The sequence below is a fragment of the Seriola lalandi genome, unplaced genomic scaffold, assembly GCF_002814215.2.
Source record: "Seriola lalandi dorsalis isolate HSWRI2012SDOR001 ecotype SW California unplaced genomic scaffold, Sedor1 jcf7180002054748, whole genome shotgun sequence".
NCBI classification, from domain to species: domain Eukaryota; kingdom Metazoa; phylum Chordata; class Actinopteri; order Carangiformes; family Carangidae; genus Seriola; species Seriola lalandi.
Window position 1 is genome coordinate 1906178 of NW_019525301.1, and position 26239 is coordinate 1932416.

The window sequence follows — 26239 nt, forward strand, 5'->3', positions numbered from 1 at the left end:
CCCCCCCCCCCGCCCCCCCCCCCCCCCCTCCTTCTCCACTGCGACAGGAGCATTCAGTTCACAGCTCAGGGGGGAGGGGGGGGGGCAGGACCTCAAAACTCTTGATTGTTGATCATTTCTGGTCCCTTAATTGATAATCTTTCAATATTCAGACCATCATCAGATAAAATTACTAAGGTGCATATTGTGTCCGTTTCCTTTGTAGGATATGAAAATGAAAGACATTTATCCACGTAGGGCGATCAAACAAATGATGCTTGATTCATGTAACAAACTTGTCAGCTCGGATTTTTACTTTTTACTACTGTTTCCCAGAAACAAGTGCGAGTGTAAACACGTTCTTCTCATAAAACAAACAATGCTTAGTATCTCAAACAAATACATAAGTTTCAGAAGCGAAACATAACCCCACCTGCCCGGGTGGTTTTATTTCCTGTTTGCGCTGAGCTCACCACGACAGTCGGTAATTTGTTCAGTTATACAGTATATATTTTAAATGTGAGTACAGTTGGTCGCAGACGTCTCTAATAGTAGTTTTTGGTCACTTTGTTCCAGTTTGTTTAGCTCAACAGCTGCTCTGAGGTCTGTTTTATTGTGATTTCTTAGCGGCATGTGGCGAGCGCCTATAAAAGCTGAACAACACCGTAGGTGGTCGGAAAACGGGCCTCAATCAGACAAACTCATAAGAAGGCAGCGCTATTCTAATCATGCAACGCACGCACACGACATACATATACACACAAGGTCAGTTTCCACATGAGTGCAGTCAGCTGCAGATAGGCTAAGTGTGTGTTTAACTAGATGAGAGTGATGTGGAGGGAAGCGATAACCTTGACTGGTTTGCTTTGTTCTAGCTAAGACACTAAAGGCATTGTTTAAAAAAACCCTTTGTGCTTGTGAAACACACACACACACACACCTTGATGCATTCCTCGCTGTCAACAGCTCTCTGGGTTACTGAGATTCTGTGCATACCTCTGCGTTGGGACACACACACACAAACACACACACACACACACACACACACACACACACACACACAGTATCTGTGTGGAGGCGTGTGAAAGCCACCTGTGGCAGCTCTACAGTCCAGCCTCTGTGGAACATAAGAGGGGTGACCCAGGAATAACTCAGCGTGGGACAAAACTCAGTGTGCTGCCCGCCGCCAGCCCCGACCCCCCGCCATCACTCAATCAACCCCTCGCCGGTACTGACGGTGGTCGCTGCCGTGTTGGCTAAATAGTTTGCCACCTTTCCCTCTTTATCCCTCTGTTCTCATTCCTTCTAAATGCTCTGCAAAAGCACACAGCAACCCTGAAAATAGCAATCAGACAAGATGAGGGCTGATACAGATTCTTGTGGGTTGAAAGCTGCTGATATTTTATTCCAGTGGTTACCACAGATGACGAGTGACAGTGTGTTGGAAACAGCATTTAGATAATGGGACCGGAACCAAAAACATGCATTTTGTCTCTCAAATTTCAATGTTGCACCTTTTAAAACAAGATATGGGCCCAAACACAGAAACATGTGCACACACACACACACACACACACACACGCACGCACACACACGCACACGCGTGTGCATTCACAAATAACTGTGATATCACATTCAAAGTCAACAGTAGTCAAACAGGTGGCATCAAATGAGTTTGAGTGCTGTTGTTCCCCCCCACTTGCAGCTGTATTTAATGTGCCACAGGGCAGCTGTGCGAAATGGATTTTTTATGATTCAGAGTTTGCACACACACACACACACACACACACACACACACACACACACACAGAGGCATAAATAAGCACACCTTCACACATAGTTTGCACAGGTTTAGAGTCTTGGCAGGCAGGTGGCTGTGTGTTGAAATGCAGTAACAACATTATTACGCATTTGGCAAAATGCTGGCAGTTCTTTCTTTCATGTTGGCTGTTGGAGGAGAGCACCATGCCAAACTCCATGATGCTGTTCAACTAATGTGGCTCTCCTTATTGGTAAAGGTGCGCACCTGGTTCAACATGACGGAGGCTCTTTCTGAACTGTCAGGATTTGCTCTTCAGTCAGTAAAAAAAAAAAAAAAAATAGAAATGTTTCTTTATTTAATTTCGTAAACAAAAAGTCACAAATGTTATGTTTTTATATCAACATTTTAGTGGAATCATACTGAAAAATAATAACATGATATGATCATATTATAACAGATACCTGATACCTTTTAATTAATGAGGAAATTAAGTTAAATTTAACTAAAAACTAAGATTTTTTTGGAGGTTTTAATTTTACATGTGTTGTCCGATATAATAAGAAAAATATAATATATATATATATATAATATGATAATAACAAGAATGACACAATGAAACAATATTTTTGAATATTTTATCCGAATTTTGCATACATGTGGTCCTATTATTCAGTATCTATATTGGAAACATATTTTTACAAATATAGTGGTATTGGTTTCAGATATATTTGCGGGCTCTGCTTGTCTGTAGCAGGTGAAATAACTGAATTGAAAGTAGTATGAGTAGAAAATAAAAGGCCCATAATGTTAGATACTCAGAAACACTTGTAGCCGTAACTAAGAGCAGATGATATGGATGAAACTGGTATATGTCATTTATGCTGTGATAATTATATATATCATGGTATAGTGAAAAATCTATTTAGATAAAGTACGATGGGATAAACATGAGACTCTCATGACTGAGGAACCGCACTGTCATCATCTTTTGGCAGATGTCGTCATATTGCCCAAACCAGGTAGTAAAAGTCGTACTTGTAACACAAGTTTGTTGAAGCTGCAGTTGCAGGACTAGTGGTAGGTGTAGCAGCAGTAGCAGCTGCAGTAACTGCATTAGCAGTTGTAACAGCACTAGTAAACATGGAGTTTGGTAGCAGAAGCAAGTCAACACCAAGGTTCATTCAAGTTTGTCAAATATTTCACTTGATTCCATCAGTTGATCATTAGCCCTCTAATCAGTTACAACAGGTTTATGTCAGTCAGTTTTTTTCATTCTCCATGTCTGTGTTAAAAATAAATATTTATTTTCGTAGAGGATGATAGAGGGTTTAAGTACAATCTGTATGTCTGTATGTATATGTACAGTATATATATATATATATGTATATGTAGTACTTGTTTTCTAGCCAGAATTCTGCACATAAATTTGAATTGCAATACTTCCATATGGGGCTCTATAGTTGTTGTGTTAATCATTTTATATATAGAAATCCGCAGCAGTATATGGCCTTTCCAACAGACCTGTATTCTTCTGGAAAAATACAAACAAATGATAGTAAAAGTAATGTTTTTTTAAGTGTCAGATGTAGCTGTGTAGTTGTTCTAGTTGTAGTAGGAGTGTGTGAGGTAGTTTGACCACTAGTTGTGCTATGGAGCTACAGATGAGCAGGTCACTGTTTTGTTTGTAACTTGTGTGCTCTTAGCAGATACTGTATGTACCCACATGTGGGGGGTGATGTGATTCACATTCCTGCTGATGTGGTCATGCTGTTTCACTCACTGATAGTTGGCGGTGGCAGTTTGCCAAGAGTTGTAGCATCGTGCCAGCTAAAGCTACAGTAAAAGCAAGAGGAAGAGCTAGCAGATAGCTAGCAGACATGGTTGTAAACTGAGCAGGTTTCTAACAATGCAAACAATCAGTTCTGCATCAGACATGTTTGTCAGGCCTCAAGGATAACGGTGAACTCTGGTGAGAAACATCTGTTCATTTACGCGAACAGTGCACCTTTAATCCTAAGAAGGTTTTTATAATCGCAGAAGAACAACGGATTGATTGTGTTGAGCTCTCACAAAAAATTACAGTTAATAATAGTTTATTAATTTGTGTGACTCGCCGCGGGTTCAGTGCAAATTTCTCTGCCAGAGCTCTTTGTCACTGTTGTTTTGAACACACTTTTGTGTTGCACTACTTAAGTTTTGATTCATCGCTTCCGGTGCTGGAGATTTCCAGCAGTGACCTTTACTGGTTTTGCTTTTGAGTCATAGCTGTATTGTGCAGCTTAAAACACACATTCACATGCATATACATCACCGAGGTTTGGTGCCTTAGACCCTGGCAGACAGGTGGCTTTGTTCACAAACACAGTATGCAGGCTGGGAGAGCTGGGTGAAGTGGAGAAGGGGGGGGGGGATCTAATCATTATTATGCTTTCCGCAGAACGGTGGCGCTCCGCATTTTTTGCCGTGTTCCCGAGTTGGTCGGCACATTCCGCTGGCATTGTTATCCGGCCTGTTTCCTGCGGCCGGCGGCTTTTGTCAGCCTCTCCCCCATTGTCCCGGCTTCCTTTGTTCCCCGGCTCCAACAATGGCTTTTTTTCTGCCTCTTTATATATATGTGCACTTTTTGCCCTTGTGTGTTCTGTTTGTTTTGTTCTGCTGTCTGCTGTGTTTTTCTTTCCTCCTGCTGCAGAGCTGGGAAATAACACACACACACACACACACACACACACACACACACGCCCGAGTTGATTTGTTCAAGTTCACTGTGGTTCAAACCTCTCTCACTCAACCTGTCCTCTCCTCCTTTCTCTCTCTCTTTCTCCCTCACTGAGTCGTTGTCTGCCTCCCTCTCCTCTATAACCCCCCTATTATTTATTGTCACACACACTCACACATACACACACTCAGATAGCAAGCTTCTGTGACTTCAGGTGGTGGTAACACAACCAGCACCTAACCCTTTACCATGACTTCAGCAGTGACTTAAAACACTGGGTCTTAATCTGAAGGACACATGTCTGACGCCACAGAGCCAACATGTGATCAGAAACTGAGTTACAGGAAAGTTCCATTTTTAACTACAGTAAATACAGCCTTTATTTTTCATTTCTACTGTTTTTACTTATATTATTTAACATCAAGCTCCCTGTTTTCTGATCCCATTTTAATTTGCTGTTAGTTTGTAACTAATTCCACCACTACCACAACTTCTGATCACAATCTACTTTGCACTTCTTTCAGTTGCTGTTTAGCTTCCGTCCATTTCCTGATCAGATGTTTCACACTCAAAGCGTTCTTTTGCATCAAAGGCCATAATCCCTCCCTGTCCAGGTAGGGTGTTAATGTGAGAACTCTGCAGGAAGTGTTTTGAGCTTTATTGACCATTCCTTAACCACGATCAAAAAAGCAGCAAAGTAGAACTATTTGGAATCAAGTAGAGTGAAAGAGATAATTCAGTGTGAAATTGCAACTCTGTAAGCTCTAGTTGCTGCGTTGTTGTACTGATGGAAACTGTGGAGGATTTACTTCTAAGATCTCCCTTTGTGTTAAAAATTTTCTCTTTTGTTGTAACTCTGTCACTCAGATGAAGTAAACCTTAGCCCCTTTTTATACAGTTTGTTCAGAACAGGATTGTTGCGCCTGTATTCCGTCTCGCTGTTCCTTATAAAAGATACGATCATGGACTGGGGGGGGGGGGGGCATCGTTGTTCCAGCAATAAGCCAGCAGTCTGCATCTACCAGGAAGAAAAAAAATCTGAATTTTGTTGGATGTATCCTAATTATTTAAGTGATCATGTACGTCTCCATGTGGTTGACATTTCTGGTTTGGCCTGAAACGTCTCTGAAATGATTATCTGGTTTACGCCCAAATACCTACGAGATGAATTACATTCCCATTAGCCTCAACTGTACACCTGCTGCGACACGCTCAACTAAGATGCTGACAATTGTAAACATTATACATTACCATTTAGCTTGGCATTTAGCTCAAAGCACTGTGGCAAAGGGCAGCCTCACAGACCGGTTAGCATGGCTGCTACTACCTACTCAACCAGCTGTTTTCCAGAAGCTGTCCTCATTTCACACAACACGGGCTGAGGTGATATGGACAGATATTGACATTTTGTCAGTGTGATACATGATTAGACAAAAGTTCCTCCATAAGGTTCCCTCATCTAATGTTTATTCTTAAAAATGTACCGGTGTTATCTTGATCTCTTCTCTTTTCTGTAATGACACCAACTACCAAATCAAATGTTGGCATGGCAAGTGCCCAAACCTCACCACACCCAAATGACACCTAGTATTGTGTGTTGTATTTATCCTTCAACAGAATGGTTGAGCCCAGCCCTCCAGCGCTGCACCTCCTCTCCGGTGGGGATGTCAGCATGGCAGGCGTTGGTGTCAAAGTAGAACAGGAGGAGTCCAGCGAAGGAGGTGGAGTCATTACCAATGCCGAACTTCCTAAGACATCTCCCTTGCGTGATTGGTCTGGGAATCAGCCACTGGAGGCCCGCCAGTTGACCCCGCCGCTGTCCCGCTCCCCTTCGGTAAGGATATCACAAAAGGTGTGAAAGAGCGAGAAAGGTTGTTGACAGGCATTTAAGAAATGTGGGAAGTGTCACAGATTAAAATGTCAAAGTAGAAAGTGTGCTTTTCCTTATCCTGGTCTGAAGCTTTGTCAGTTGATGTTCTCTTTTTTTCTTGTCCTGACAGGAGGGCTCTCCAGGTAAGGAGCTGCCTCACAGGCAAAGCCCCATGGGACTGAAGGAGGTCAGGACACATGATCGACCAGAAGGACAATCCAGCTTCAAGGAAGGTGTGTCTAAACTCTTAACGTGATCTCTTATCCACTTTGTGCTCTGCAGTGTCAGGAGTAGTGTTGACAGAGCTGCAAAGTAATTGTACTCGAGAAAGACTTGAGAAAGAAGCTGCGTGTATAATGATGTGCACTTTGGTGCCGTGTAAAACTGGAAAAATATCTCCTGTTTTTGAAGTTGAACTCCTGATATTTAGAAGAGGAACCATGACTGTGCAGACTGAGTGTTCATTCTGTTTTGTTTGGCTCAACCTACCACACTGTTGATATCCTGTTTTGAATATTTTGACAAAATAATCTTAATGCAACATCTACTTACCAGCTTTTGCTGTTAAACAGTGAGCTCAGTAAGTGTAAAAAAGTATTTGCTCTAACCATATAATTTACAATTGCTAATCATGATGATGATTTTTTTTTAAATATATATTAAAGGATCATTATGGGTCTTATTTTAGCCATGCCAGTAGCAGTCATTCGGTCCAGATGTCCATGTGTTGTTTGATTATAAAGCAGGTCTAGGTTCTATATTAATACAATGAAAGTATCAAAGCCTCAGTCCACAGAGAAATGCACACAGCCTGTATTCAGAAACTGGGCCTTAAAACCAGCCGTCAGGACTTCTGTAACTTTGTGATGTCATAACAAAGCAGTCACTGCTCTCAGCCTTGCCCCAAGCCCCGCCCACCTCGACCCACTAGGATTTGGTTTCTCTGAGTGTTTACCTGAAATCTGCTATATATTGTTTTGATCAATCAGAAAACAGTCAGCCAATCAGAAGCGAGGCTCAGAGCCTCCTCTCTTCTGATTGGCTCAGCGACCTGTTGTTACTAGAGCTCCAGAGAGAAGCCTGAGAGAGGAGATGTAAAACTGCATTAAAACCACAAATATCATATCACAACATATCTTCTTATGGATCAACACTGGAAAAGTGTAAAATATGACCTTTAGAAGTATTGGATGGATTCCCATGACATTTTGTACAGATTCATGTTCCCCATTTCTGGGATATTGTGGATGATTTTCAGGGTCAGGGAGCTTCTGTCAATATATGAGAGAATCCCTCAGAAGTGAGTTGTCTGTGCTCTGAATTGCAGCAGCTGAAGTTGGGGTGAATAGCTGGTCATCATAGGGACGATCAAGACGCTTTATCTGTTAAACTATGGGGATAATGGCAGACATTTTCAGACAGTCTCTCCTAGAGGCATCTGTAGTGTTGCAAAAGTAATAGACATAGTTGTGTCAAGAATGAGAAAAGAGAACTAGATCTGGGAGGGTATTGGGACAAGGTGGTTTCCATCCAACAAGCACATCTGATGCATGGCGCCAAGACAAACTGGCAAACGTTTCCTGCTAAACATCAGTTAGCATGCTGTTGTTAGCATGTAGCATAAGTTTGACCTCAGGCAGCCCTTAGCGTGGCTGTAAACTCTCTGTCATGTTACAATTTTGTACAGCATTTCTATTGCTTACAGCATTGTCAGGGATTGCTGATGTCTGAGAACACTGCAGCATCGCTAGGACAAAGTCTGACCAGACAAGAAACGGTCACATGATCAGACAGGTTGTAAACATCATAGCCAATGAAAATGACGTCCTGTTTGTCTGTATGTGATTATAACTTCAGTCAAAGTATTCTGATGGCATACATTTTAGCTTAAGACAACCTCGGTGAAATTTGGCGCAGTCTATGTTTTTGTTACAGCCCTTTCTCTTCAGTGTCTCTGGGTCATATCAGTGAGGGCTCTACCATTAGGGGGCACTTTTTTCCAATTTGCACATAGTGTCAGTGTCAGTGTTTATGTGATATGTGATGTGTTGATTTTTGTTCGCAAACATTTAATCAGATTAATTAAAACTGAAGTTTATGCAGTTGTTAATGTGTTAGACGAGACTCAGCAGCAGCGGCTGTAAAGTGACTTGTATTTGTATTTACATTTAATTTCCCTCAACAAGTACTCGCCATTTGAAACATTTGTATCAGTGCAGCTCCTCAGTCTGTCTCCCTGCTGCACCTCAGCTTTATTTGCCTCTATGGCAGTCTCTTACTCTCAGACACGTCCATACAATTTTCTCACCGACCGGGCTTTGACGACTCCATATCTTATGTGTTTAAGTGCACTACATTCTGCTGCTATTCAACATTAAACAATGCAGTCTGCTGAAAATCGATGCGCAGAAGTGACGATTTGTCTAGCGAAGTGAAAGTGTTGTTTGGTTGCTGAATGGGCTCGGGGGGATCGGGGTGCTTTTTTTTTTTTTGTCTGATTTTGTTCAGTCCCTCATATGTTGAGTAAAAGGCTGCACTCCGAGCCGCTCCTGAGACTCTCCCTGCCCTCAAGTCTTTCACCAGCCTACACTCCTCGCCTCAAATTTTTCTCAAATTCTCCCGACTGGCTGACCTTGGATTGTTCTCTGTCCAAATATTGATCCACTCAAACACTCAAAACTTCTCCCAGATGCACAAACAACCTCTGCCCTTCGGCACCTCAAATGCCTTCTTCAATCAGTGCCATTAAGGAGGCAGAGGAGAAGGCTGAGAAAGTAGTTTGGTGTCAGATGGATTTTATTTGACAGAATATATTTTTCACGCCATCAAGTGCAGCTCTGTGCGGTTCTGCTGAGTACCTGTTGTGTCCTGTTAACAGTAATGCCTACCATTGAGAAGCTGCTGAATGCTGACTGGAAGGAGAAACTTCTGGATAAAAGCACAGTGAGGGCAGGACAACTGAAAGGTCAGCTTTCAGACACGACCAACACCTTTATACCATCTCTATAGAATTATTTCTAACACATTTTTATTAGATTGTATAAATGTCTGCTTTATTTTTCTCATTTTCCATGAACATCTTTTGCTTTATCAATTTAAAAAAAAAAAAATGTTGCATAAGTTGTTGCACATTTCAAAGCAAAGCCTGGCTGTGTGCAGTAATTTGGTCAACTGCTGGTTGCTGTGGAAATTGTTGGTTTCAGCTAAAATCTGTGACAAAAAACATGGTGACAAACAAAACGGCACATCTGGAGAAACAGGAGAAGGTGGGGAAACTTGCTCAGTGAAATAATATATATTATCACCAGGCAACAGACATTCACTAACTGACGTTCAGAGGAACCCAGCCTCGATCACCATTGTCCCACACAGGTCTTATATGTGGTGTCGCTGTTATCTGAGCAGCTCTCAACTCTCTAGTATTTCACTGTTTTCTCATGTTTTTTCACTTCTGTAGTTTTGGCAAGTGATGATAGTACATCAAGACACCAAATCATCTGATAAGAACCTTATCCACTGTTTCTCATCTAAACTGTAGATACTAAGATACTTTTTGGAAAGTGGAACCAAAATATGTTAATATTAGAAAAGTCATAACTGAAGTAACACTGCTTCTCTGACATGAAAGATACTTCATGTGTTTAGGCATTTTTACTGTAGCCTGACACCTTTCACTGCAGCACTTCACAGTGTCCTAAGTTTCTTCCCTGATTTTAAGCAATCTTGATATGACTTATTTAAATATTTTTATTCATTCAAATAATTTTTTATTGTGGTTAAATGCTATTTAAATGCATCTTAATCTTTCTACTTATGTATTCCCATGCATCTGTAAAGCACTTTGAATTGCCTTGTGTCAGAATGGTGCCATATAAATAAACTTTCCTCGCCTCACCTGACCTCTGACCTCCTTCAGGTACCCCCGAGTCCCTGGCGGAGAAGGAGCTCCAGCTGTTGATGATGATCAACCAGCTGAGCGGTCTGAGGGAGCAGCTACTGGGAGCCCACTCTGAGCAGAGGAACATGGCCGCCCTGCTGCTGGAGAAACAGCAGCAGCAGATGGAGCTGGCTCGACAACAGCAGGAACAGGTGCCGCTCAGAATCCACGCATCTGTCGTCATTGTCATCAAAACATACACACGTCAACTGTAACTTCAGAACAAATTTTTTTCTCCTGACTAAACAGACCCAGAGAGTGAGGAAGCCAAGGAGTTAAATCAGGAACTTAAAGTCGCGTCCGTTCACTCGCCCAAAATACTCAGCAAATTAGACAGATGTCGTGGTTGCACGCAAGGAGGCAACGGCACAGTTTTTATTTGTAGTTCACTTCCGTACGACTCTGTTATGTTTGAGTGAATGTTAGAGAGAAAGTGCCACGGTGGAGTGGGAGACTTAAAATGTTAGACTGACAAAACAGGCAGTGAATGCCTTTTCTTCTGGTTTATTTTCAGCTCAGTCTGTACCTTCATATGAACAAAGTCAAGTTTTGGTTCTTCTGGTTCGTCTTTGGTTCTCACTCACTCATCCACTTTCTCCCTTTCACTTCCCCTTTTTTTTTTTTTTTTTAAGGTAAAAACTCAACATAATTTGACATTTTATGACATAACTTTCATTTAAAAGTCAGTGTCATCAGGAGTAACTCTGCTGCCTCGTTCTCATGAGAACACTAGTGAACACCAGCACTGACTTGCAGGCGGAAGTACACATGTTGTAGCAGTTTGGAGGCTTATGTTTGACCAGTCAACTTGCTGAGCGACACTGTCGGACTCACGACTCTCGCAGTTTAGAAAAAAAGGATTGATCCACTTTTATTCCATGCATCCTTCTTCCCTGTCAAAATCTGGCACCTGCATTACCCACAATGCAACTCAACCACGATCAGTGCAGTTGGAGATTCAGGTGTGTTATTGTTGTAGCAGCTAATGCAGCCTGGAGCCTCAGACACATCTGAGAAAATGGGCTACAGAGGTTTTCTTTTTCATTTCTAACCCTTCGCCCCCAATCTCAACCGACGTTGACTCAAGTGACATCACTTGAGGCAGCTTGTCAGACTTTGCCTTTTGTGTTGCCACAAAAGACTTTATCACATATACAATAATAATCGAGACTTGTAAAAAGACTTTGGCATGTCGAATCTGCGGCGTTCGTCTTTTACCCAAAAACTCTTCCTGGGTCATCAAAATAGTCGCCCTCATAAAAGCCACAGGAATCTGAGAAGCTGGACCCTTTTGTTAGTCGCTACGGTCAAAGACCCAAAACTAGAATGAGGTTCTAAAAAGGTTCCTGGAGAAATTCCTGTGGTTGAAAAGGCTAAAACGAGGTTCACTGAGACACATGCTTCAGTCTTAGAAATTTCACATATCAAATTTTAGTCTCAAAAAGTTCAACAGTGCAACAACTATACACATAATGTGAACTTGTATGACTTAAGGCTAATTTGATAAACTGTCAATTTTATAGAAACATATATTTCTTTAACTAATGAAATATACTGTATGTATACAAGTATATCATTTAGATATATATAAATATGTAGTTATACCTTTCAAATGTCAATCCTTCAGTATGAATGCTCTGTTTATTCATTAGTAACTTCTGTGTGAGTATGAAATCTGAGCAGGTGATATGTTTCATAGTCGTACAAGCTTCAGTGAAATGCATTCAGTGGAGGTTCAAACTGAGTTCCTGAATGAAGACCTGATCATGGTCCGACCCACACTGTGTGCACTTGTGTGTGTGTGTGTGTGTGTGTGCGCCACTTAAATACATGACGTTTGTGTGAAGGTGAACGTGTCTTGTGTCTCAGATCGCCAAGCAGCAGCAGCAGCTGATCCAGCAGCAGCACAAGATCAACCTGCTTCAGCAGCAGATCCAGGTCAGCTCCTCTCAAGACCTTCACATGTCGTCATGCATCACAGCCAGCAGCACCAACGCTGTTACCACGTCGAAACCAGACGTTTCCTCTGCAGGTCTGACTCCTGTGCTTCACACAAATGAGGCTAGAACTTTTATGTAAGGTGTATTTGTCCTGCCTTGTCCCAGCAGGTGAACATGCCCTACGTGATGATCCCGGCTTTCCACCCCAACACCCAGCCCCTCTCGGTCAGCTCTGACCCCCAGATGACCCTGCCACTGCAACCAATCCCCTGCAAGCCAGGTCAGTCATTGAGTTAGCAGAGGTTTTACAGTGACTTACATTATACTGTGAATCCAAGGTTGGAATGGCAAAATTAAGTTAAAATATATATATATATATATATAACATGCAAAATAATACTTTATATATCTACAATCCACACATGTTTCAAATGTCTCTTCTGTTGCATTGTGGTCTAAAATAAAAAGCAGTTATTTTTTGATACAGTGTCTGTCAGTGGCTCTCTCACTGAGTACAGCATACAGAGTGAATACAGATTAATGATTTAATAGAAAATGGACTACTACTGCATTCTGCCTGTGCTCACATCTTTAGTCCACCACTTGCACTGTGAAACACAGTTGGTGTTTAAGCTAAATGAGTTTTAACTGAATATTCCAGAAAATCAGTTAAATAAATTTGGACGCATTGAGGTATAAGAGGAGCGGGATGCAACAATATGAGGTAATTTAAAGGTCACATATAGTATAAAGGTAGATGTCCATGTGTTGTTTGATTATAGATCAGGTCTAGGTTCTATATTAATATTGTGAAAGTATCAAAGCCTCAGTCCACAGAGAAATGCACACAGCACACAGAGATGTAAAAACTATATTGAGATGGTTTTTAGTTCTTAAAACCACAAATATATCTTCTTATGGATTAACACTTAAAATAAAACACAGAAGAAGAGGAAAATATGGACCTTTTAAAAAGTGACCAAGTGAACAAAAACAATGTGAAAAACATGATGGAAGCATTTCTGTCTCGTGTTACAGACTCATCACACAGATGTGATGATTTCATCTGCAGCAGTTTGAGGCTGGCTCCTTTGTTGGTGCTGGAGTTCGATGCTCCGCTGCGCTACCAGAGGTTTTGTCAAAATACGAAGAGCCAGGTGCTGCACTGTGCCCTTGCAACTGGGTCATTATGTCTAAAATGAACTTTCAAAATCATAGAAGAGAAAAATTGCAATTCTTAGGTGAATCTCCCCCCACCGTCCCCCACTAGCCCTTACAGCCAGGAGCTACACTATGTTAATAAGGTTGTGTTGTTCCAGGTATCGCTGAGATGATTAACTGTGATCCTCGAGGGTGCGTTTGAGTAACAGATCTATGATTTTTAAGGCTTATCTGGCACAAAACACTGCACAGTGGTTTAATATTATATCATCAGACAGGATTTTACATCTCTGGAAAGTTATCACCGCAACCATGACTTTATCTTTCATCGTAACATATGTGAGGTAAACAGTAGAATTACTTATATTACAAAACAATCTACCAGCAAGGTATACTTGCACATATTAGATTAACAAACCCATTGTGTGAAGTCAGGTTGAACTTCTTTTGTCTTTTATCTTATATTAGTAAGCATGAGATTGCGTAATCTGTGGATTATGGTAGCAAAATCCGTTTCTGTTTGCACCTAAAATCAACCCAAGATGTGTCCGATCAGTCATGTTCTGTATTCGGTTGAGTCTGTCTCTAGTTTCCATTGTGATCTTTTAATAATCCTCCAAGGTTTCTCTCCAGTGCTGAGAACACTGGGGTTTGTCAGTTCTTTCATAGCCTTTTCTTACAAACCCTGTTATATAGGAAGAATGAATACTCAATTTATCTGACAATAACTGTGTTCTCTGAAGGCCAGAAACTTTGTGCTGAAAAGTCGTCGCCATCAGCGCAGCTCTAGTTCCATGGGCTGCTGTCCGCGCTCCAGCGTCTTCTCACGAGTGTTTCTGAAGAGAAACATAAGTATATTTGTGCTCTTCAACCGAAGGCCTGTTTTATAGAAAATGGAAAGGAGTCGGTGAGACACAAACGTAGACTTCAATTGAACAATATGGTTGATAGCACCTTTCATACACTTGTGCTTGTACAGTTAGCAGGCTATAGAGGGCACATCTTAAAAAGCCACAGCATTGTGCAGTCTTGCTTTCACAAGTCTTAAAAGCTGTGCTCGCGGCTCACCTTGCCTTCTATATCTTTTCAAACCTGTCTGACACAAGGTCAGTCTTTAAGACATTGTAGGTGGAATTTGAGGATAGCCATTCATTTGCTTTCTTTATTTCAAGAAACATGTGCATCTGTGTGTGAGTGCCTCAAAATGTTTTCACAGATGAATTTAAAAGAAAAAAACGGTAGGAGGGCTGTTGGGTTGTGTGGAAGAGGTGAGCTGTAGCCAAAAACCTGAAGTTGTCTTTTCTTCGATGTTATGGACAGAGTGAAGCCCTGTGCTGTTTAATTTCATGTTCGTAGTGTGTTCTATTTGTTTGCTCATTTGAATATCAACTTCACTATCAATTGGACGTTGTACTTCAGGGAGTTTCCCTGTAAATCCAAACAATGCATCTCATTTTTACCCATGCTGAGAATCATGTTAATCCTGTCGCTAATGAAATTCTCTGTTTCAGAATGTTTTTATAGAACTGTTACGTTTAAGTTATCAAATGTGAAAAACATGCAATTTGTTAAAATTTATCTGAACATATCCAAACATAACCTAATCCTGAATTCTCACCTAGGGGTGGGGACGATCTTACTTTATCATATGATCTACTTTTCGGATGAATTGCACATAGCGCATCATTAAAAGTCTCTATATTCAATATTAAAAGTTCAATCGTTTCGAACCAGCCCATTGTAGAACAGCTAGCCCACTAACTGCAGCTGGCGACGGCAGGCCTTGTTCTGCTCTGAGGCCTCAGGCAGTTTTGTGTAGCTGCTCATGAACCAGTTCTCCACCTGAGCAGCACAAGAACCAAAGTCACCAGCTGCAGTCCAAGATGGTGGAGTTACAGTCTGCTGGCAGGGGAAGAGGAGGTGGGACGGGCAGGAGCTATCTGCTCAGCAGCAATTGAACTTTCAATGAAACACTTACATATAGCACCTAATAAATAAATAAATAACAGCGCTGCCCATAATACTCCACATGAACTAAGCAAAAAGTTAGTTCTTTGGGACGAAGAGTAGTAGTGAGCAGACAAACATCCGAAAGAAGCATCAAAGTGGCAGAAATCACAACTTCTGGTCATGACTTTCACAATAAGATCAGAGTGAAAACAGGATGCAGATTGTGATTGTGGATTGTGATTCTACCCGACAAGGTTTTCATATGATGTGTTTGGCTCGCCCACCCCTCGTCTCACCACTCGGCAGCCATCTTGGCAACGCCCCAGGGCAGTTATCTCCGGCTAACAAGACCAGGCCCCTATCTAAATGAATGAGAGAGCTATAACTGCACTTTCAATTGTCACCTTGATGTAAAAACTGCAAATATAGAATCACCAGTCAACTGTAAAATAAAAAATAAAAAATCTAAAAGTTTGGTGACAAAAATAAGGTTTAAAACACGTATGGTTTCGCTTGCATCAGTGCAACAACATCATTTGCTTTATATGTTTCTGTTCTGACCTGTTATATGGTTTATGTGATTATTTATTTCATACTGTTTTTATTTATTGCTTATTTATCTATTATTTATTCATCTATGTATTTTGGGTATCCATAGTGTTTATGTAGCAGGGACTTGGTACAGCCACTCTCTGTATTTAACATTTGTGCATCAAGCCGAGCAAGCGTGCTCAGACATCTGAAGCTGTGTTTGCAAGTAGTTTTGATTCAGAAAACTTTACATCTTCCACAGCTGTGGACTATCCCATGCAGCTGCTACCAAACCCTCATCCCACCCCCGTCAAGAGGAGCAGTGGTTCCTTCCGACAGGTACAGTATCACTGCAGCATATGGATTTTGATGTCAGCCATGTAAATGTATATCTCACAGTGACAAACTAATTTCCCAACTTCTGGAAACACAAACATTAGTAATGCGTACAACTACATTGCAGAGTTTATATCTCCAAAATGCAAACATTGTGTGGGAAGAGTGAAATATGACAGTGTGTTTGCTTATTGTATAGTGTGTGTGTGTGTGTGTGTGCGTGTGTGTGTGTGTGTGTGTTTGTGGTTGAAGTGATGATAAAGAAAGTGAGGCTCTCCAGATTAAACAGATAATGCACTTTCTTGGTATTTTGGAGGCTGAAAAGCATTCGGAATACACCACACCCTCTGTTCAAAGGTTTAATGTGTGTGGTACAGATGTGTGTGTGTGTGTGTGTGTGTGTGTGTGTGTGTGTGTGCAGCATGAACTGTATTTGCACGGCTTGTTCTCAAGCAGAGATAGAACAGCAAAGCTTAAATAAACAAAAGGGGAGAGAGGATGAGGTGAACATAAAGACAAAAGACCAGAAACGCTACAAAGGTGTGACAGATGCGCTCCGACATGCCAAATCTGCCGTGCATAGCCGGAATACATGCACAACCTCGCCCTTTGCAGTTACGCCTGAATGTGTGTAAGTGGCCCCACCCCTCTCATCTTGCTCTCGCTGTGTGTTTAGGAAGCCAGTCAACCCTTGAACCTGACCTCCAAGCCGAAGGGGCTGGAGCTGGGGAAAACACCCAGTCCACAGAGCCTGGAGCTGGGATCGCTGGGGCTGCAGGGGGCCTACAGACCCAGAGATCTTCAGAGAGAAGTGTCCCACAGTCCGCCGCGATCTGCCCTCAGTGAGTTCCACTGAAGTGGGAAATCATGATCACAAAGGAGGAAAAAAAAAACTGTTGTGCTCTCATAGCTTCTCTGAGATGCTCAAATCAAAGTTACAGGGTTTGAACTGCCTTCCCCTGGGCCAGTGTTGTGTACATGCATGAGGCCTGCCTCATGCATACACAGCAATTTCTTAAAGATACACTGTGGAGTTTGTGACCACTAGTAGTGCTATGGAGCAATGTTTTTTTTTTTAGAGTGGCTCCCCATTTTGTTTGAATCTTTGTGCGTGCACACAGGTGATGTTTTCACACTATTCCATTGATTGTCAATTGGTGTGTCAAGTAATGGAGCCATGAGCCAACAAGAGCAGGGAAGAAGAAGACTGTTACCTAGCAAGCATGGGTGCAAACAATATAAACAATTTCAAATTCTTCCAAAAAACGGCTTTGCAAATGTTTTATGAGGAAGGGAATGCATTCAGCGAGTTGATTCGGCCTCAAGGACACACGGCATGTTTTGAGGAGTAACACTGAAAAACATAACTGTGTTTACAAAAACATCCTTAAAGTCACTGTGTGTAGTCCTTCAAATTACTCATAATCTTTCAAATTGTGCCAATAGCACTGGGAGGCACAAAGTCAAATCAAGCCAAAGTCGAGCAGTTTCAGATTCTACACATACCAGCTTTAAAGTAAAGATAAAAGTCATGTTGTTCTATTTTTTTCATCACTGATTCATACCACAGCTTTTATCTCCTACCTCTTTCTTTCAAAATGTCACAAAACAATGCATTTCACATTTCTAAGTCATAGTCTATGTAAAGCTGTTAATAAAGGGGAAGTTAGCACTAGCACAAATAGCAGGTGTTAGTTAATAGATAAATTAGAGAGGGCAGTTTACAGAAACTCAAATTCCAAGAAATAACCCACAGCACCACCCCCAGTGTTTGACTGACTCTGTGCCAAGCACACATACCACAGTAATGGTCGCTTGACAGCAAACATGTAGTTAACGTCAAAGCAGCAACTGTGGGTCATCACACTGAAAATGCTTAAGAAGCAAACTGAAGCTGTTTGTGCGCACATGAAAAACTTTAATGTACAGTGGTTTAATGAACAGTTGCCTAATCTTTACTTTGTATTTTTGAAAAGCACATTTCATCACAGCTGCCTCTTCACTTTTCTTTGTCTAACACCATTTTCATTTATCATAATCTTGTTCCTCATTTTTTTGTTCTTTTTCCTCCTTCTCACCCTGTGTTCTCGTCAACAGGTTTCCTCGGAGACGGTGATGTGGTCACCCAGGCCATCCATGATGCGCAGCAGCTCCTGAGGGGCCACAGCAGCGGCGGGCGAGAGAGGGAGCGAGACAGGGAGAGAGAGAGAGATGGCGGGGGAAAGATGGTGAGTTGATCCTCAATATACACAAAATGAATGCACACAGTCACAAGGTTTGTGAACCTTTTCTCACATGCACATTATTAAGTAAATGTTGGCGAATGTCTGAAAAAGCACCTGAATTACTTTTACATTAAAGCTGTGACGGCAATTTTACTAATTCACACCTTTCCGTAACACTTCCAACATGGCAAAAAATCTGAGTTGAGTAGCGCAGGATAAAACATGCACAGAGAGGAAGTAAATACACATTTCACACTTTTACCTGAGGCTTCTTCACATCTTTTTTTCACATCTCTTTTTTCTTGATGGTTTTACCCATAATTCCTCTAATTTTTTTTTTTTTCTTAGTTTTTAAAGGTCGTCTCATTACTCCTCTTAGAATAAGCTGATACAGACGTCCAGATTCACACAAATATCACATTTGTGTGAAATTGAATACACAGAAAGTATTTCTGCGTTTTTCAGTCATCCGTCTCACGAGTCAGTTTATATTGCGTTTTACTCACACTAAATACTGGCAAACATGAAGTGGCAAAAACTGCAGTTCCTCTAATGACCACTAGTGTCTGGCTCCAACTGTGAGTCAATCCCCATAGACTCCCATGCGAAAATGTCCAACTTTACAGCAGAAATAAACATGTTTATAGCCTGGTTCATTGAACAGTTTTGGTTTCTATACTTAATTTCCACCTCATGGCTGAACTGTACGGGGTGTGAATTTTTATATTTTTATATAACACACCTATTTACATTTTATTAAGGCTTCAAGTTCTGCATAACTTTAGGGCGTGATGTTTTGAGTGACGGGTGGGTGAGTGTATGTTTGCCACAAACCAGGCAGGCACTAAGATGGCAATGGCGGAGCAGCTCACTCTGAGCTTCAAAACCGCTCTTCAGAAACCTGTGGGTGACGTCACGGAGGCTTCGTCCATCTTTATTTACAGTTTATACTAAACACACACGGGGCACTGGAGCAGTTGCTGCTACTCTGCTAACGTGTTGCTCATGCTAGGCCTCCTGTGTACTGTCCGCACCTACAGTTTACTACTTGCACAGTCATTCAGATCTTCAGACAAACACGTGCAGGCTATGTGTCTGTTTACTTCAACCTGCAGCAACTGATTTTTTGGCCATTGGGGGGAAGAAGCAAAAGCTGTGAGCACAACACTGATCAATAGCTGTGTCCCAATTCAGGGGCCGAATCCTTCGGAGGACACGGTCTACGACAGTGTAGCCCTTTGTAACGAAGGCCGAACCAAAATGAGATGGTCTGGTGGAGGATTTTCACTTTGCGTCACTAGCTGTGCCTGCCTTTACCGTTGCATTGTAAAGCGTGGCTCCTGTCGCCTAGCAACCTTGACAAAACGTAACCTTTTTTTCACAAACATTACTGGCGAAGCAATGAATCTTGGGATAGGTTGGGCCCAGGAAAAGAAGGCCGCATTTTTCAGCTGCATTTGAAGAAGCCTCCTAAATAGGAGAGCCTGGTCTTCAAATGCAGCTTCCGAAAGACGCTAATATGGTAAGATAGTAGCAGACAGGTGCTTATTTACATATCCAGCAGTTACATAGCAACATTATCAATTACTTGGAGTTGTGTTTGTGTCCACCTGATGAATGTAACTCCAGTATTTTCTCTCTTTTAGCTCTGTTTTTGGTCTCTACCAACTCCCGAGGGAAATATCTGGCTCTTTAGTTGCTCAATGATCCACTATGTTCACCATGCTTAATATGAGGCAGCATTCTCAGTCTCTCTCTCTCTCTCTCTCTCTCTCTCTGGCTAACATGCGAGGGTCTAATGAGGGGTCAGAGTCAGGTTTAGGGTTACAGGGAGTCGTGTACTCCTCCTGAGGATTTAACTGACGGAGGATTGTCCTGGCTGTAGTATATACACACACACAAGCATATTGTTTCAGCTCATTATTTTAGGTGTTGCCCTCTGGAAAGTACTGAGAAGTAAACAGACAAAGAAGTTATGTCTCTGTTGTTTCCATTATTAGTAATTGAAAAGGAGCTGCCTAGTCAGTACTCCCTGACAAAGATGTTATCAGATGCTGTCATTCTACTTTTATGTGCCACTCTGAAAAGTACAAAATATTGTTTTAACTGCACACACAGACTTTAGTGGGCCTCATAAATCTTAGTTTTCTATGTAGATGTATTTATTTCTGAGTGCTATTACAGACTCTTTTACATATTTTATTTTAAATACATATTTCATCTGGAAGCGAATTATACAAATCCTGCTTGTTATAGTTTGCTTTGGTTCCTTTAAAAACTGTCTTCTATTCTAGTCTTGGTTTTCCTTCTTTGAGGTGGCTGCAGCTTTGGTCCCAGCCTCATCCTGGAGCAACAGCTGTTGCAGCCTCACAATACCACAAAGGCCTCAGTGTGGCATTGACTGAGCCACCTGCCCTCTCTCTTTGTCCACAATAATACTGTACTCTGCAGCTCTCCTCCTCTACTCCATTATCCTGCTCCATCTCGCCTGTGCTGCTGCTTTAACCCCGATATTGTTTACTGACCTATTTTGGTATTCCACTCCACCGCACAGGGATAAATAATGTTTTACAGCACGCGAATGAATGATGGATAATACACCGATGGTGTGATAGTTGTGCAAATGCAGAAGTTGTTACATTCCCATCTCTGCCTTTTCTCCTTCACCTTTCCTCCCTCAAACAATAAACACCATTCTTCCTCCTCTGTAGTGTTGTAATCCCCTTTCTTTGCATTTACAGCCCTGCGTTTAAACAGCAGCTGATATGGCGAGCGTGTCGTTTCTTTACCTTAAATAGCTCTACGCGAAACACATGCGTGTCTTGAACACACCCCGTGGACATCAGGTCATCTTTTTACTGCAGTCGAAATTCAAATCATCGCTTTGTGCTCGAGTGTGAATATTTGTTTGCCCTCACAGCATGTCTGACTTCACCTGTCTTTGTCTTTTTTATGTGCGCAGGATTATAAAGATTCTTCACACAGTGAGAGAATCTCTCACTCCGAGCGGGGTGAAGACAGACACGGCCTGCCGTCCACTGAGGACCACCTCAGCAGCGACTCTGAGGGTAGGAGCCTGTTTGTTTCAAAGGCAGTATACTATACTGTTTTATTATTGCCTCCCAGAATATCACATTGACATATAGGTATCCAAAAATAACTTCCACCACCACCTCCAGATTCAACTGTATCAAAAAGCATCAATGAGAAAGTAGAGTAGAGTTTAATGAGAAACTGGTGCAAACATCAGGATGGAGAATGTAGGTGGGGAAAGTGAATCACAAGTGAACAATAGGATGTTTGTGGGAGAAGAGAACCTTTTAATGAGTAATGCTTAATAAGCAGGTGAGCTTAAAGATATTCACCAGTTTTAAGGGTGTAACAGAAAAAGTTTAGAACAAGTGGTGTACCACTCCTTGGGACAGAGATTTATTTAAGGAGGAATGAGTAACATATGCCAGCTCCTGGTTGGTGTGGTCCCCTGAGTGTAGCCCTTTTTTTTTTTTTTCCTGTAGGTGCCCTGCCCGTTTCGGTCCCAGGCAGCTACGCTGAGGCCCGGCCCCCTCCCTCCTCAGGCCACATCAAGAGACCCATGAATGCCTTCATGGTGTGGGCCAAGGACGAGCGCAGGAGGATCCTGCAGGCCTTCCCTGACATGCACAACTCCTCCATCAGCAAGATCCTGGGTGAGCCCAGCGCTGGGTAGGGGTGGGTTTCGCTCTGTGTCTCTATTCTGAGACGCTGCCTGGAACACGTGAGGGCACAAATATCCACCTGCCTCTCCAACCGGACACACACACACACACACACACACACACACAGGCCTGAATCCCTTTACTTGGACCAAACATTTACATTCCTTTCTGTTGTGGAGAGTGTGTGTGTGTGTGTGTGTGTGTGTGTTTATGTGCAACCACCCTTCACACACACACACACACACACACACAGACATGCAGAAGTGAATACACACATGCATGCCTATTTGCATATCAGTAATATTTGTGTTTTAAACACACAGTTTTTAATATTAGCTACTTATCTGTCAATGTTCACATCACTGTTTCTTCCAGTGTTCTCTACAGTGGTGGGCTGATTGTTTTCACATCAGTTAGTGCACAACCTAATATCACACCTGCCTGTTTGAAGATGTTTTAACCACACCTTTACCCAGAGAGGCGGAGCTTCACTAATGAAATCATCTTTGACTTGGCAACGATGAAAACACGCATTCTCATCTGCCACGATGAACACAGTCCAGTTGATTCTGTTTGGACTCCACTCTATGTGGTTAAAGCCAGTCTCAATGTTGTCAGTACAAATCATGATGCTCCCCTTTAATCAGTGAGTTGACCATGATGATGTAATGTTAACGAAAATGTGGTGATCATTAAAAGATGTTGTATAATCTATTTTAAAAGGTAACTTCACAAAGAAGAAATAATCTCCCTCTTACAAATTAAAAGCTGAAATCATAGTGAAACACGGCTCTTGCTACGTTTCAGCTTGTCAAAGTTTTTACCTTAACAGCTTCGTACCTCACCTCGCAGCTATGACGAGGCTCTCTCTCTCTCAGTCTGTGTTCATGTGTGTATTTGTGAAACATCACATCACTCGTGGCCCAAGAACCCAAACCCAAGTCCGCATTTAGCCAAGAATGATGTAAATGTTCTTCCTCTTTCTCCATTTTATCAAGCGTGCTCCGTTAGGTGACCCCTGTCGTCCTGTTTACACAGGAATCCTACAGTTCAGGTTTGAAGTGTGGTCAATTTGGAAAATTTGCACCAACATTTGCAGAGATGTGATGGTCTGCTCGTAGGTCAAGCTGGCAGGTGTGCGGTCATCCCAATGGCTCCGAAACGTTTTAAACATAAGATTCATTTCAGTAGATAAACTTAGGCCTCAGACTGGAAAACTTTTATTTGTTGCTGGTTCACAGAAAGTAAAAAAATAAGGTTGATGTTTTTATTTATCAGTAACTGCAACAAAAAAAAAATTGGATTGCCCAATATAAACTAAAAAGTCAACAACTTGCAAATAATAATGCACCAGCTGGAAATTGAACACATTGTTCCTTCCTGTTCTACTCTGTATTGAGAAAGCTCTCAGGAGACATATTTGTTGTTTAGTGCTTGCGGTGTGCAGTCACTTCATTTTGAAGTCTTCTCACAACCGCTGTGACTGCTGTTCAGCAAAAGTCACTTAGCATGCTCTCGCAGATGTATTGAGTGATATTTTTGAGACGGTGAGTCAAGTAAGTTTCAATTGTGATGTCAAAGTTATTACAAACTGAAGTAAAAGAAGGTTTGACAAAAGGACTATTTCATTTTTTAAAGTTATCCTTTTGGCATTTTGCCTTTCCTGGACACAGACAGGAAACAGAGTGAGACAGAGGAGCAAAACATGAAACTGATGCCCCCCCCCCCGGCTGGACTTTGCCAGTATATTGCACGTGTCCTAACCACGTGAAATTACCTTATTTTAACTGAAAAGTAAAACAATGTATTTGAAAGATAAGCTTTAGCTTTCGAGTGGTACGTTTGAATTTAAACTAATTATAAGGTGACTAAAATCAGACTAAGAACTGTCAAAATCTGAGAATGACTTGTTCAGAGCTAACACACGAATCCCAGCCAAAACAAACACATAAATGCAAAGCTAAATAAACATTTCCACCACGCTCCCTTAGCCAAACCTGACTGAAACCAGCTAGAGAAGTGTGTTTTCACTCACCGCCCTCTGTGCTCATGTGTCTTTGTCTCTTCAGGTTCCAGGTGGAAGGCCATGTCCAACCAGGAGAAGCAGCCTTACTATGAAGAGCAGGCGAGGCTGAGCCGGCAGCACCTGGAGCGCTACCCCGACTACAAGTACAAACCCCGACCCAAAAGGACCTGCATTGTGGAGGGACGGAGGCTGAGGGTGGGAGAGTACAAGGCCATGATGAAGAGCCGTCGGCAGGAACAGAGAGCGACCTACACACACAGGTAGAAGCCAGTGCGCGCACGGAGGCCGGCGTGATATAATGTGAGAGAATTTGTCCCTGGCATACAACAGTGACTATTCACTCAATTAACAAGAGTTTGCTCTGCTCCTTCACACACTGTAGACAATGTCTGCAGCTCCCAGAGCAGTTTTTTTTGTTCTGAAGACACAAATAAAAGTGGAGTATTGATACCGAAGCTGGGCTGTTTTCAGTCTGTCCTTGGCGATGAATAGCATCCCTCGCCATTGTTCCCTCCAACTCCTCCAGCTAGTTAAGCTGGAGGTTGGAACTGTTAAGAGTGGTTGGTTTTCAGTGTTTTTCTGTTCGTGGTTGTTTGTTTTTTGCGTCACAGACGTCACACCGTCCTCTCTTTTAGATTCTCGTTAGAGACAAAACCTTAAAATCAGAATTTCACAAATTCAGTTTTGGATTTCAGTTCTGATCCTTATTTGGGAGTTACAGAGATACTGCAGACAACTACATTTGCATTTGTTGTTTCTGGTGTCTTGTGGGTTCAAGCTGATGTGTTACTTTTGAACTAATATTTTTCTTATAGTCACACTGAAACATTTAAAGTTGAACTGAAATTAAAATGAATTCAAGTCAATGAGAAAGAACCCACTGTAAATCATTTTGGTGCAATATTGTCTCGAGCGGGCACTTAAGAGTTCAACACGGGGAAATGTTTGACGTTGACTACCAATTGCTCTGTCTCGCCACTTGCCATCAGCACAGCTTGACCCATGGAACAGAGCTACCATTAGCAAGAGCCCTGCTTTGACATAATGTGGGACGAAGGCAGTACTGAGTGACCAGAAAGTCACATGTAGTGGTAGTCGGTGTTAACGTCAGCAAGCTAGGTTAACTAGCTTTGCAAACTTAGCAGCACAATCTCCTCGATGTTATTTAACACTCAGGACTCTCCCAGGTAGTATCGATCATAACGGGTTCATGTTATGATCATCAGATGTAATGATTTTGTTTCTGAGAGGTTGTTTTGGTGGATGTCTCTTAATATAATTTACAATATAACCCTAACATTCAAGCCTCAGTTCCTGTGGAGAAGCCAGTCAGTCGCCATAGTTGCTGATTACCCTAACCCTAACCCCAACCCTCACACAGTAAACTACACACTAAACTTTTTGTGTACAGGCTTGTACCACTGACTTTTAATAAAAGAACTAGATATATGTTGTTAATCTTTTGTACCGATAATTTTACCAGGAGAGTTTCATGTCCATCCAAGCCGTACAGGTGCTTCACCTAACACTGTCTGTGGAAAAAATGAATGGACTTCCAGAACCAGAGGCACCTGGAATAACTCCTTGCACCATGTCACTCACTTACTGCCGTGGGGAACCATCACCTTGAAACTCTGATCATTATAGTGTATATTTCCTTGCACAAAAACAAGAACTATAATTTTAGTTCAAATTCATTGATACATTAAACTAACAGAAAGACTGGGTGTGGTGTGTACATTACCCAGACTTCACCACCTCCATCATATGACAGATAAATATCTCTGAACACTCAGGTTGACTCATGTTATCGTCATATGTTTGTGTCTTTTCAGTCAAACGGAGCCTCAGCAGATCCACTACTCCCACAGCGATGGCCAGTACCCAGGCAGCACTGGCTCAGTCTCCGTGGCAACCATGCCCTTTCACCCCGCGTTGCTGGAGCATTACCTACCGCAGGTCCCGCCCGCCCCGCGTCGAGCGGAGGGCCATTCCACGCCCACTTCCCTGTCCAGAGAGAGAGAGAGGGAACGAGAGAGGGAGCGACCTCCCTACAGCGAGGGGGAGGAAAGCGATGGGGGAGAAAGGAGTGAGGGAGAACTGGTGCTCCT

The 26239-nt window shown here is 42.1% G+C and overlaps 1 protein-coding gene across 1 annotated transcript in view; it reads left to right on the plus strand.

Moving 5' to 3' along the window:
• Positions 1–26237, plus strand: part of sox13 (SRY-box transcription factor 13) — a gene marked incomplete at its 3' end in the record, with an annotated part of 27582 nt that extends 1345 nt beyond the window's left edge. The window contains exons 2-14 of the mRNA XM_087178913.1: positions 6075–6291; positions 6458–6560; positions 9206–9292; positions 10244–10416; positions 12134–12202; positions 12370–12484; positions 16109–16185; positions 16859–17024; positions 18280–18410; positions 21370–21475; positions 21923–22093; positions 24172–24388; positions 25964–26237. Coding sequence (XP_087035039.1) covers positions 6076–6291; positions 6458–6560; positions 9206–9292; positions 10244–10416; positions 12134–12202; positions 12370–12484; positions 16109–16185; positions 16859–17024; positions 18280–18410; positions 21370–21475; positions 21923–22093; positions 24172–24388; positions 25964–26237 — 1905 coding nt within the window. The remainder of the gene's footprint in view (positions 1–6074; positions 6292–6457; positions 6561–9205; positions 9293–10243; positions 10417–12133; positions 12203–12369; positions 12485–16108; positions 16186–16858; positions 17025–18279; positions 18411–21369; positions 21476–21922; positions 22094–24171; positions 24389–25963) is intronic.
• Positions 26238–26239: the final 2 nt, after the last annotated feature.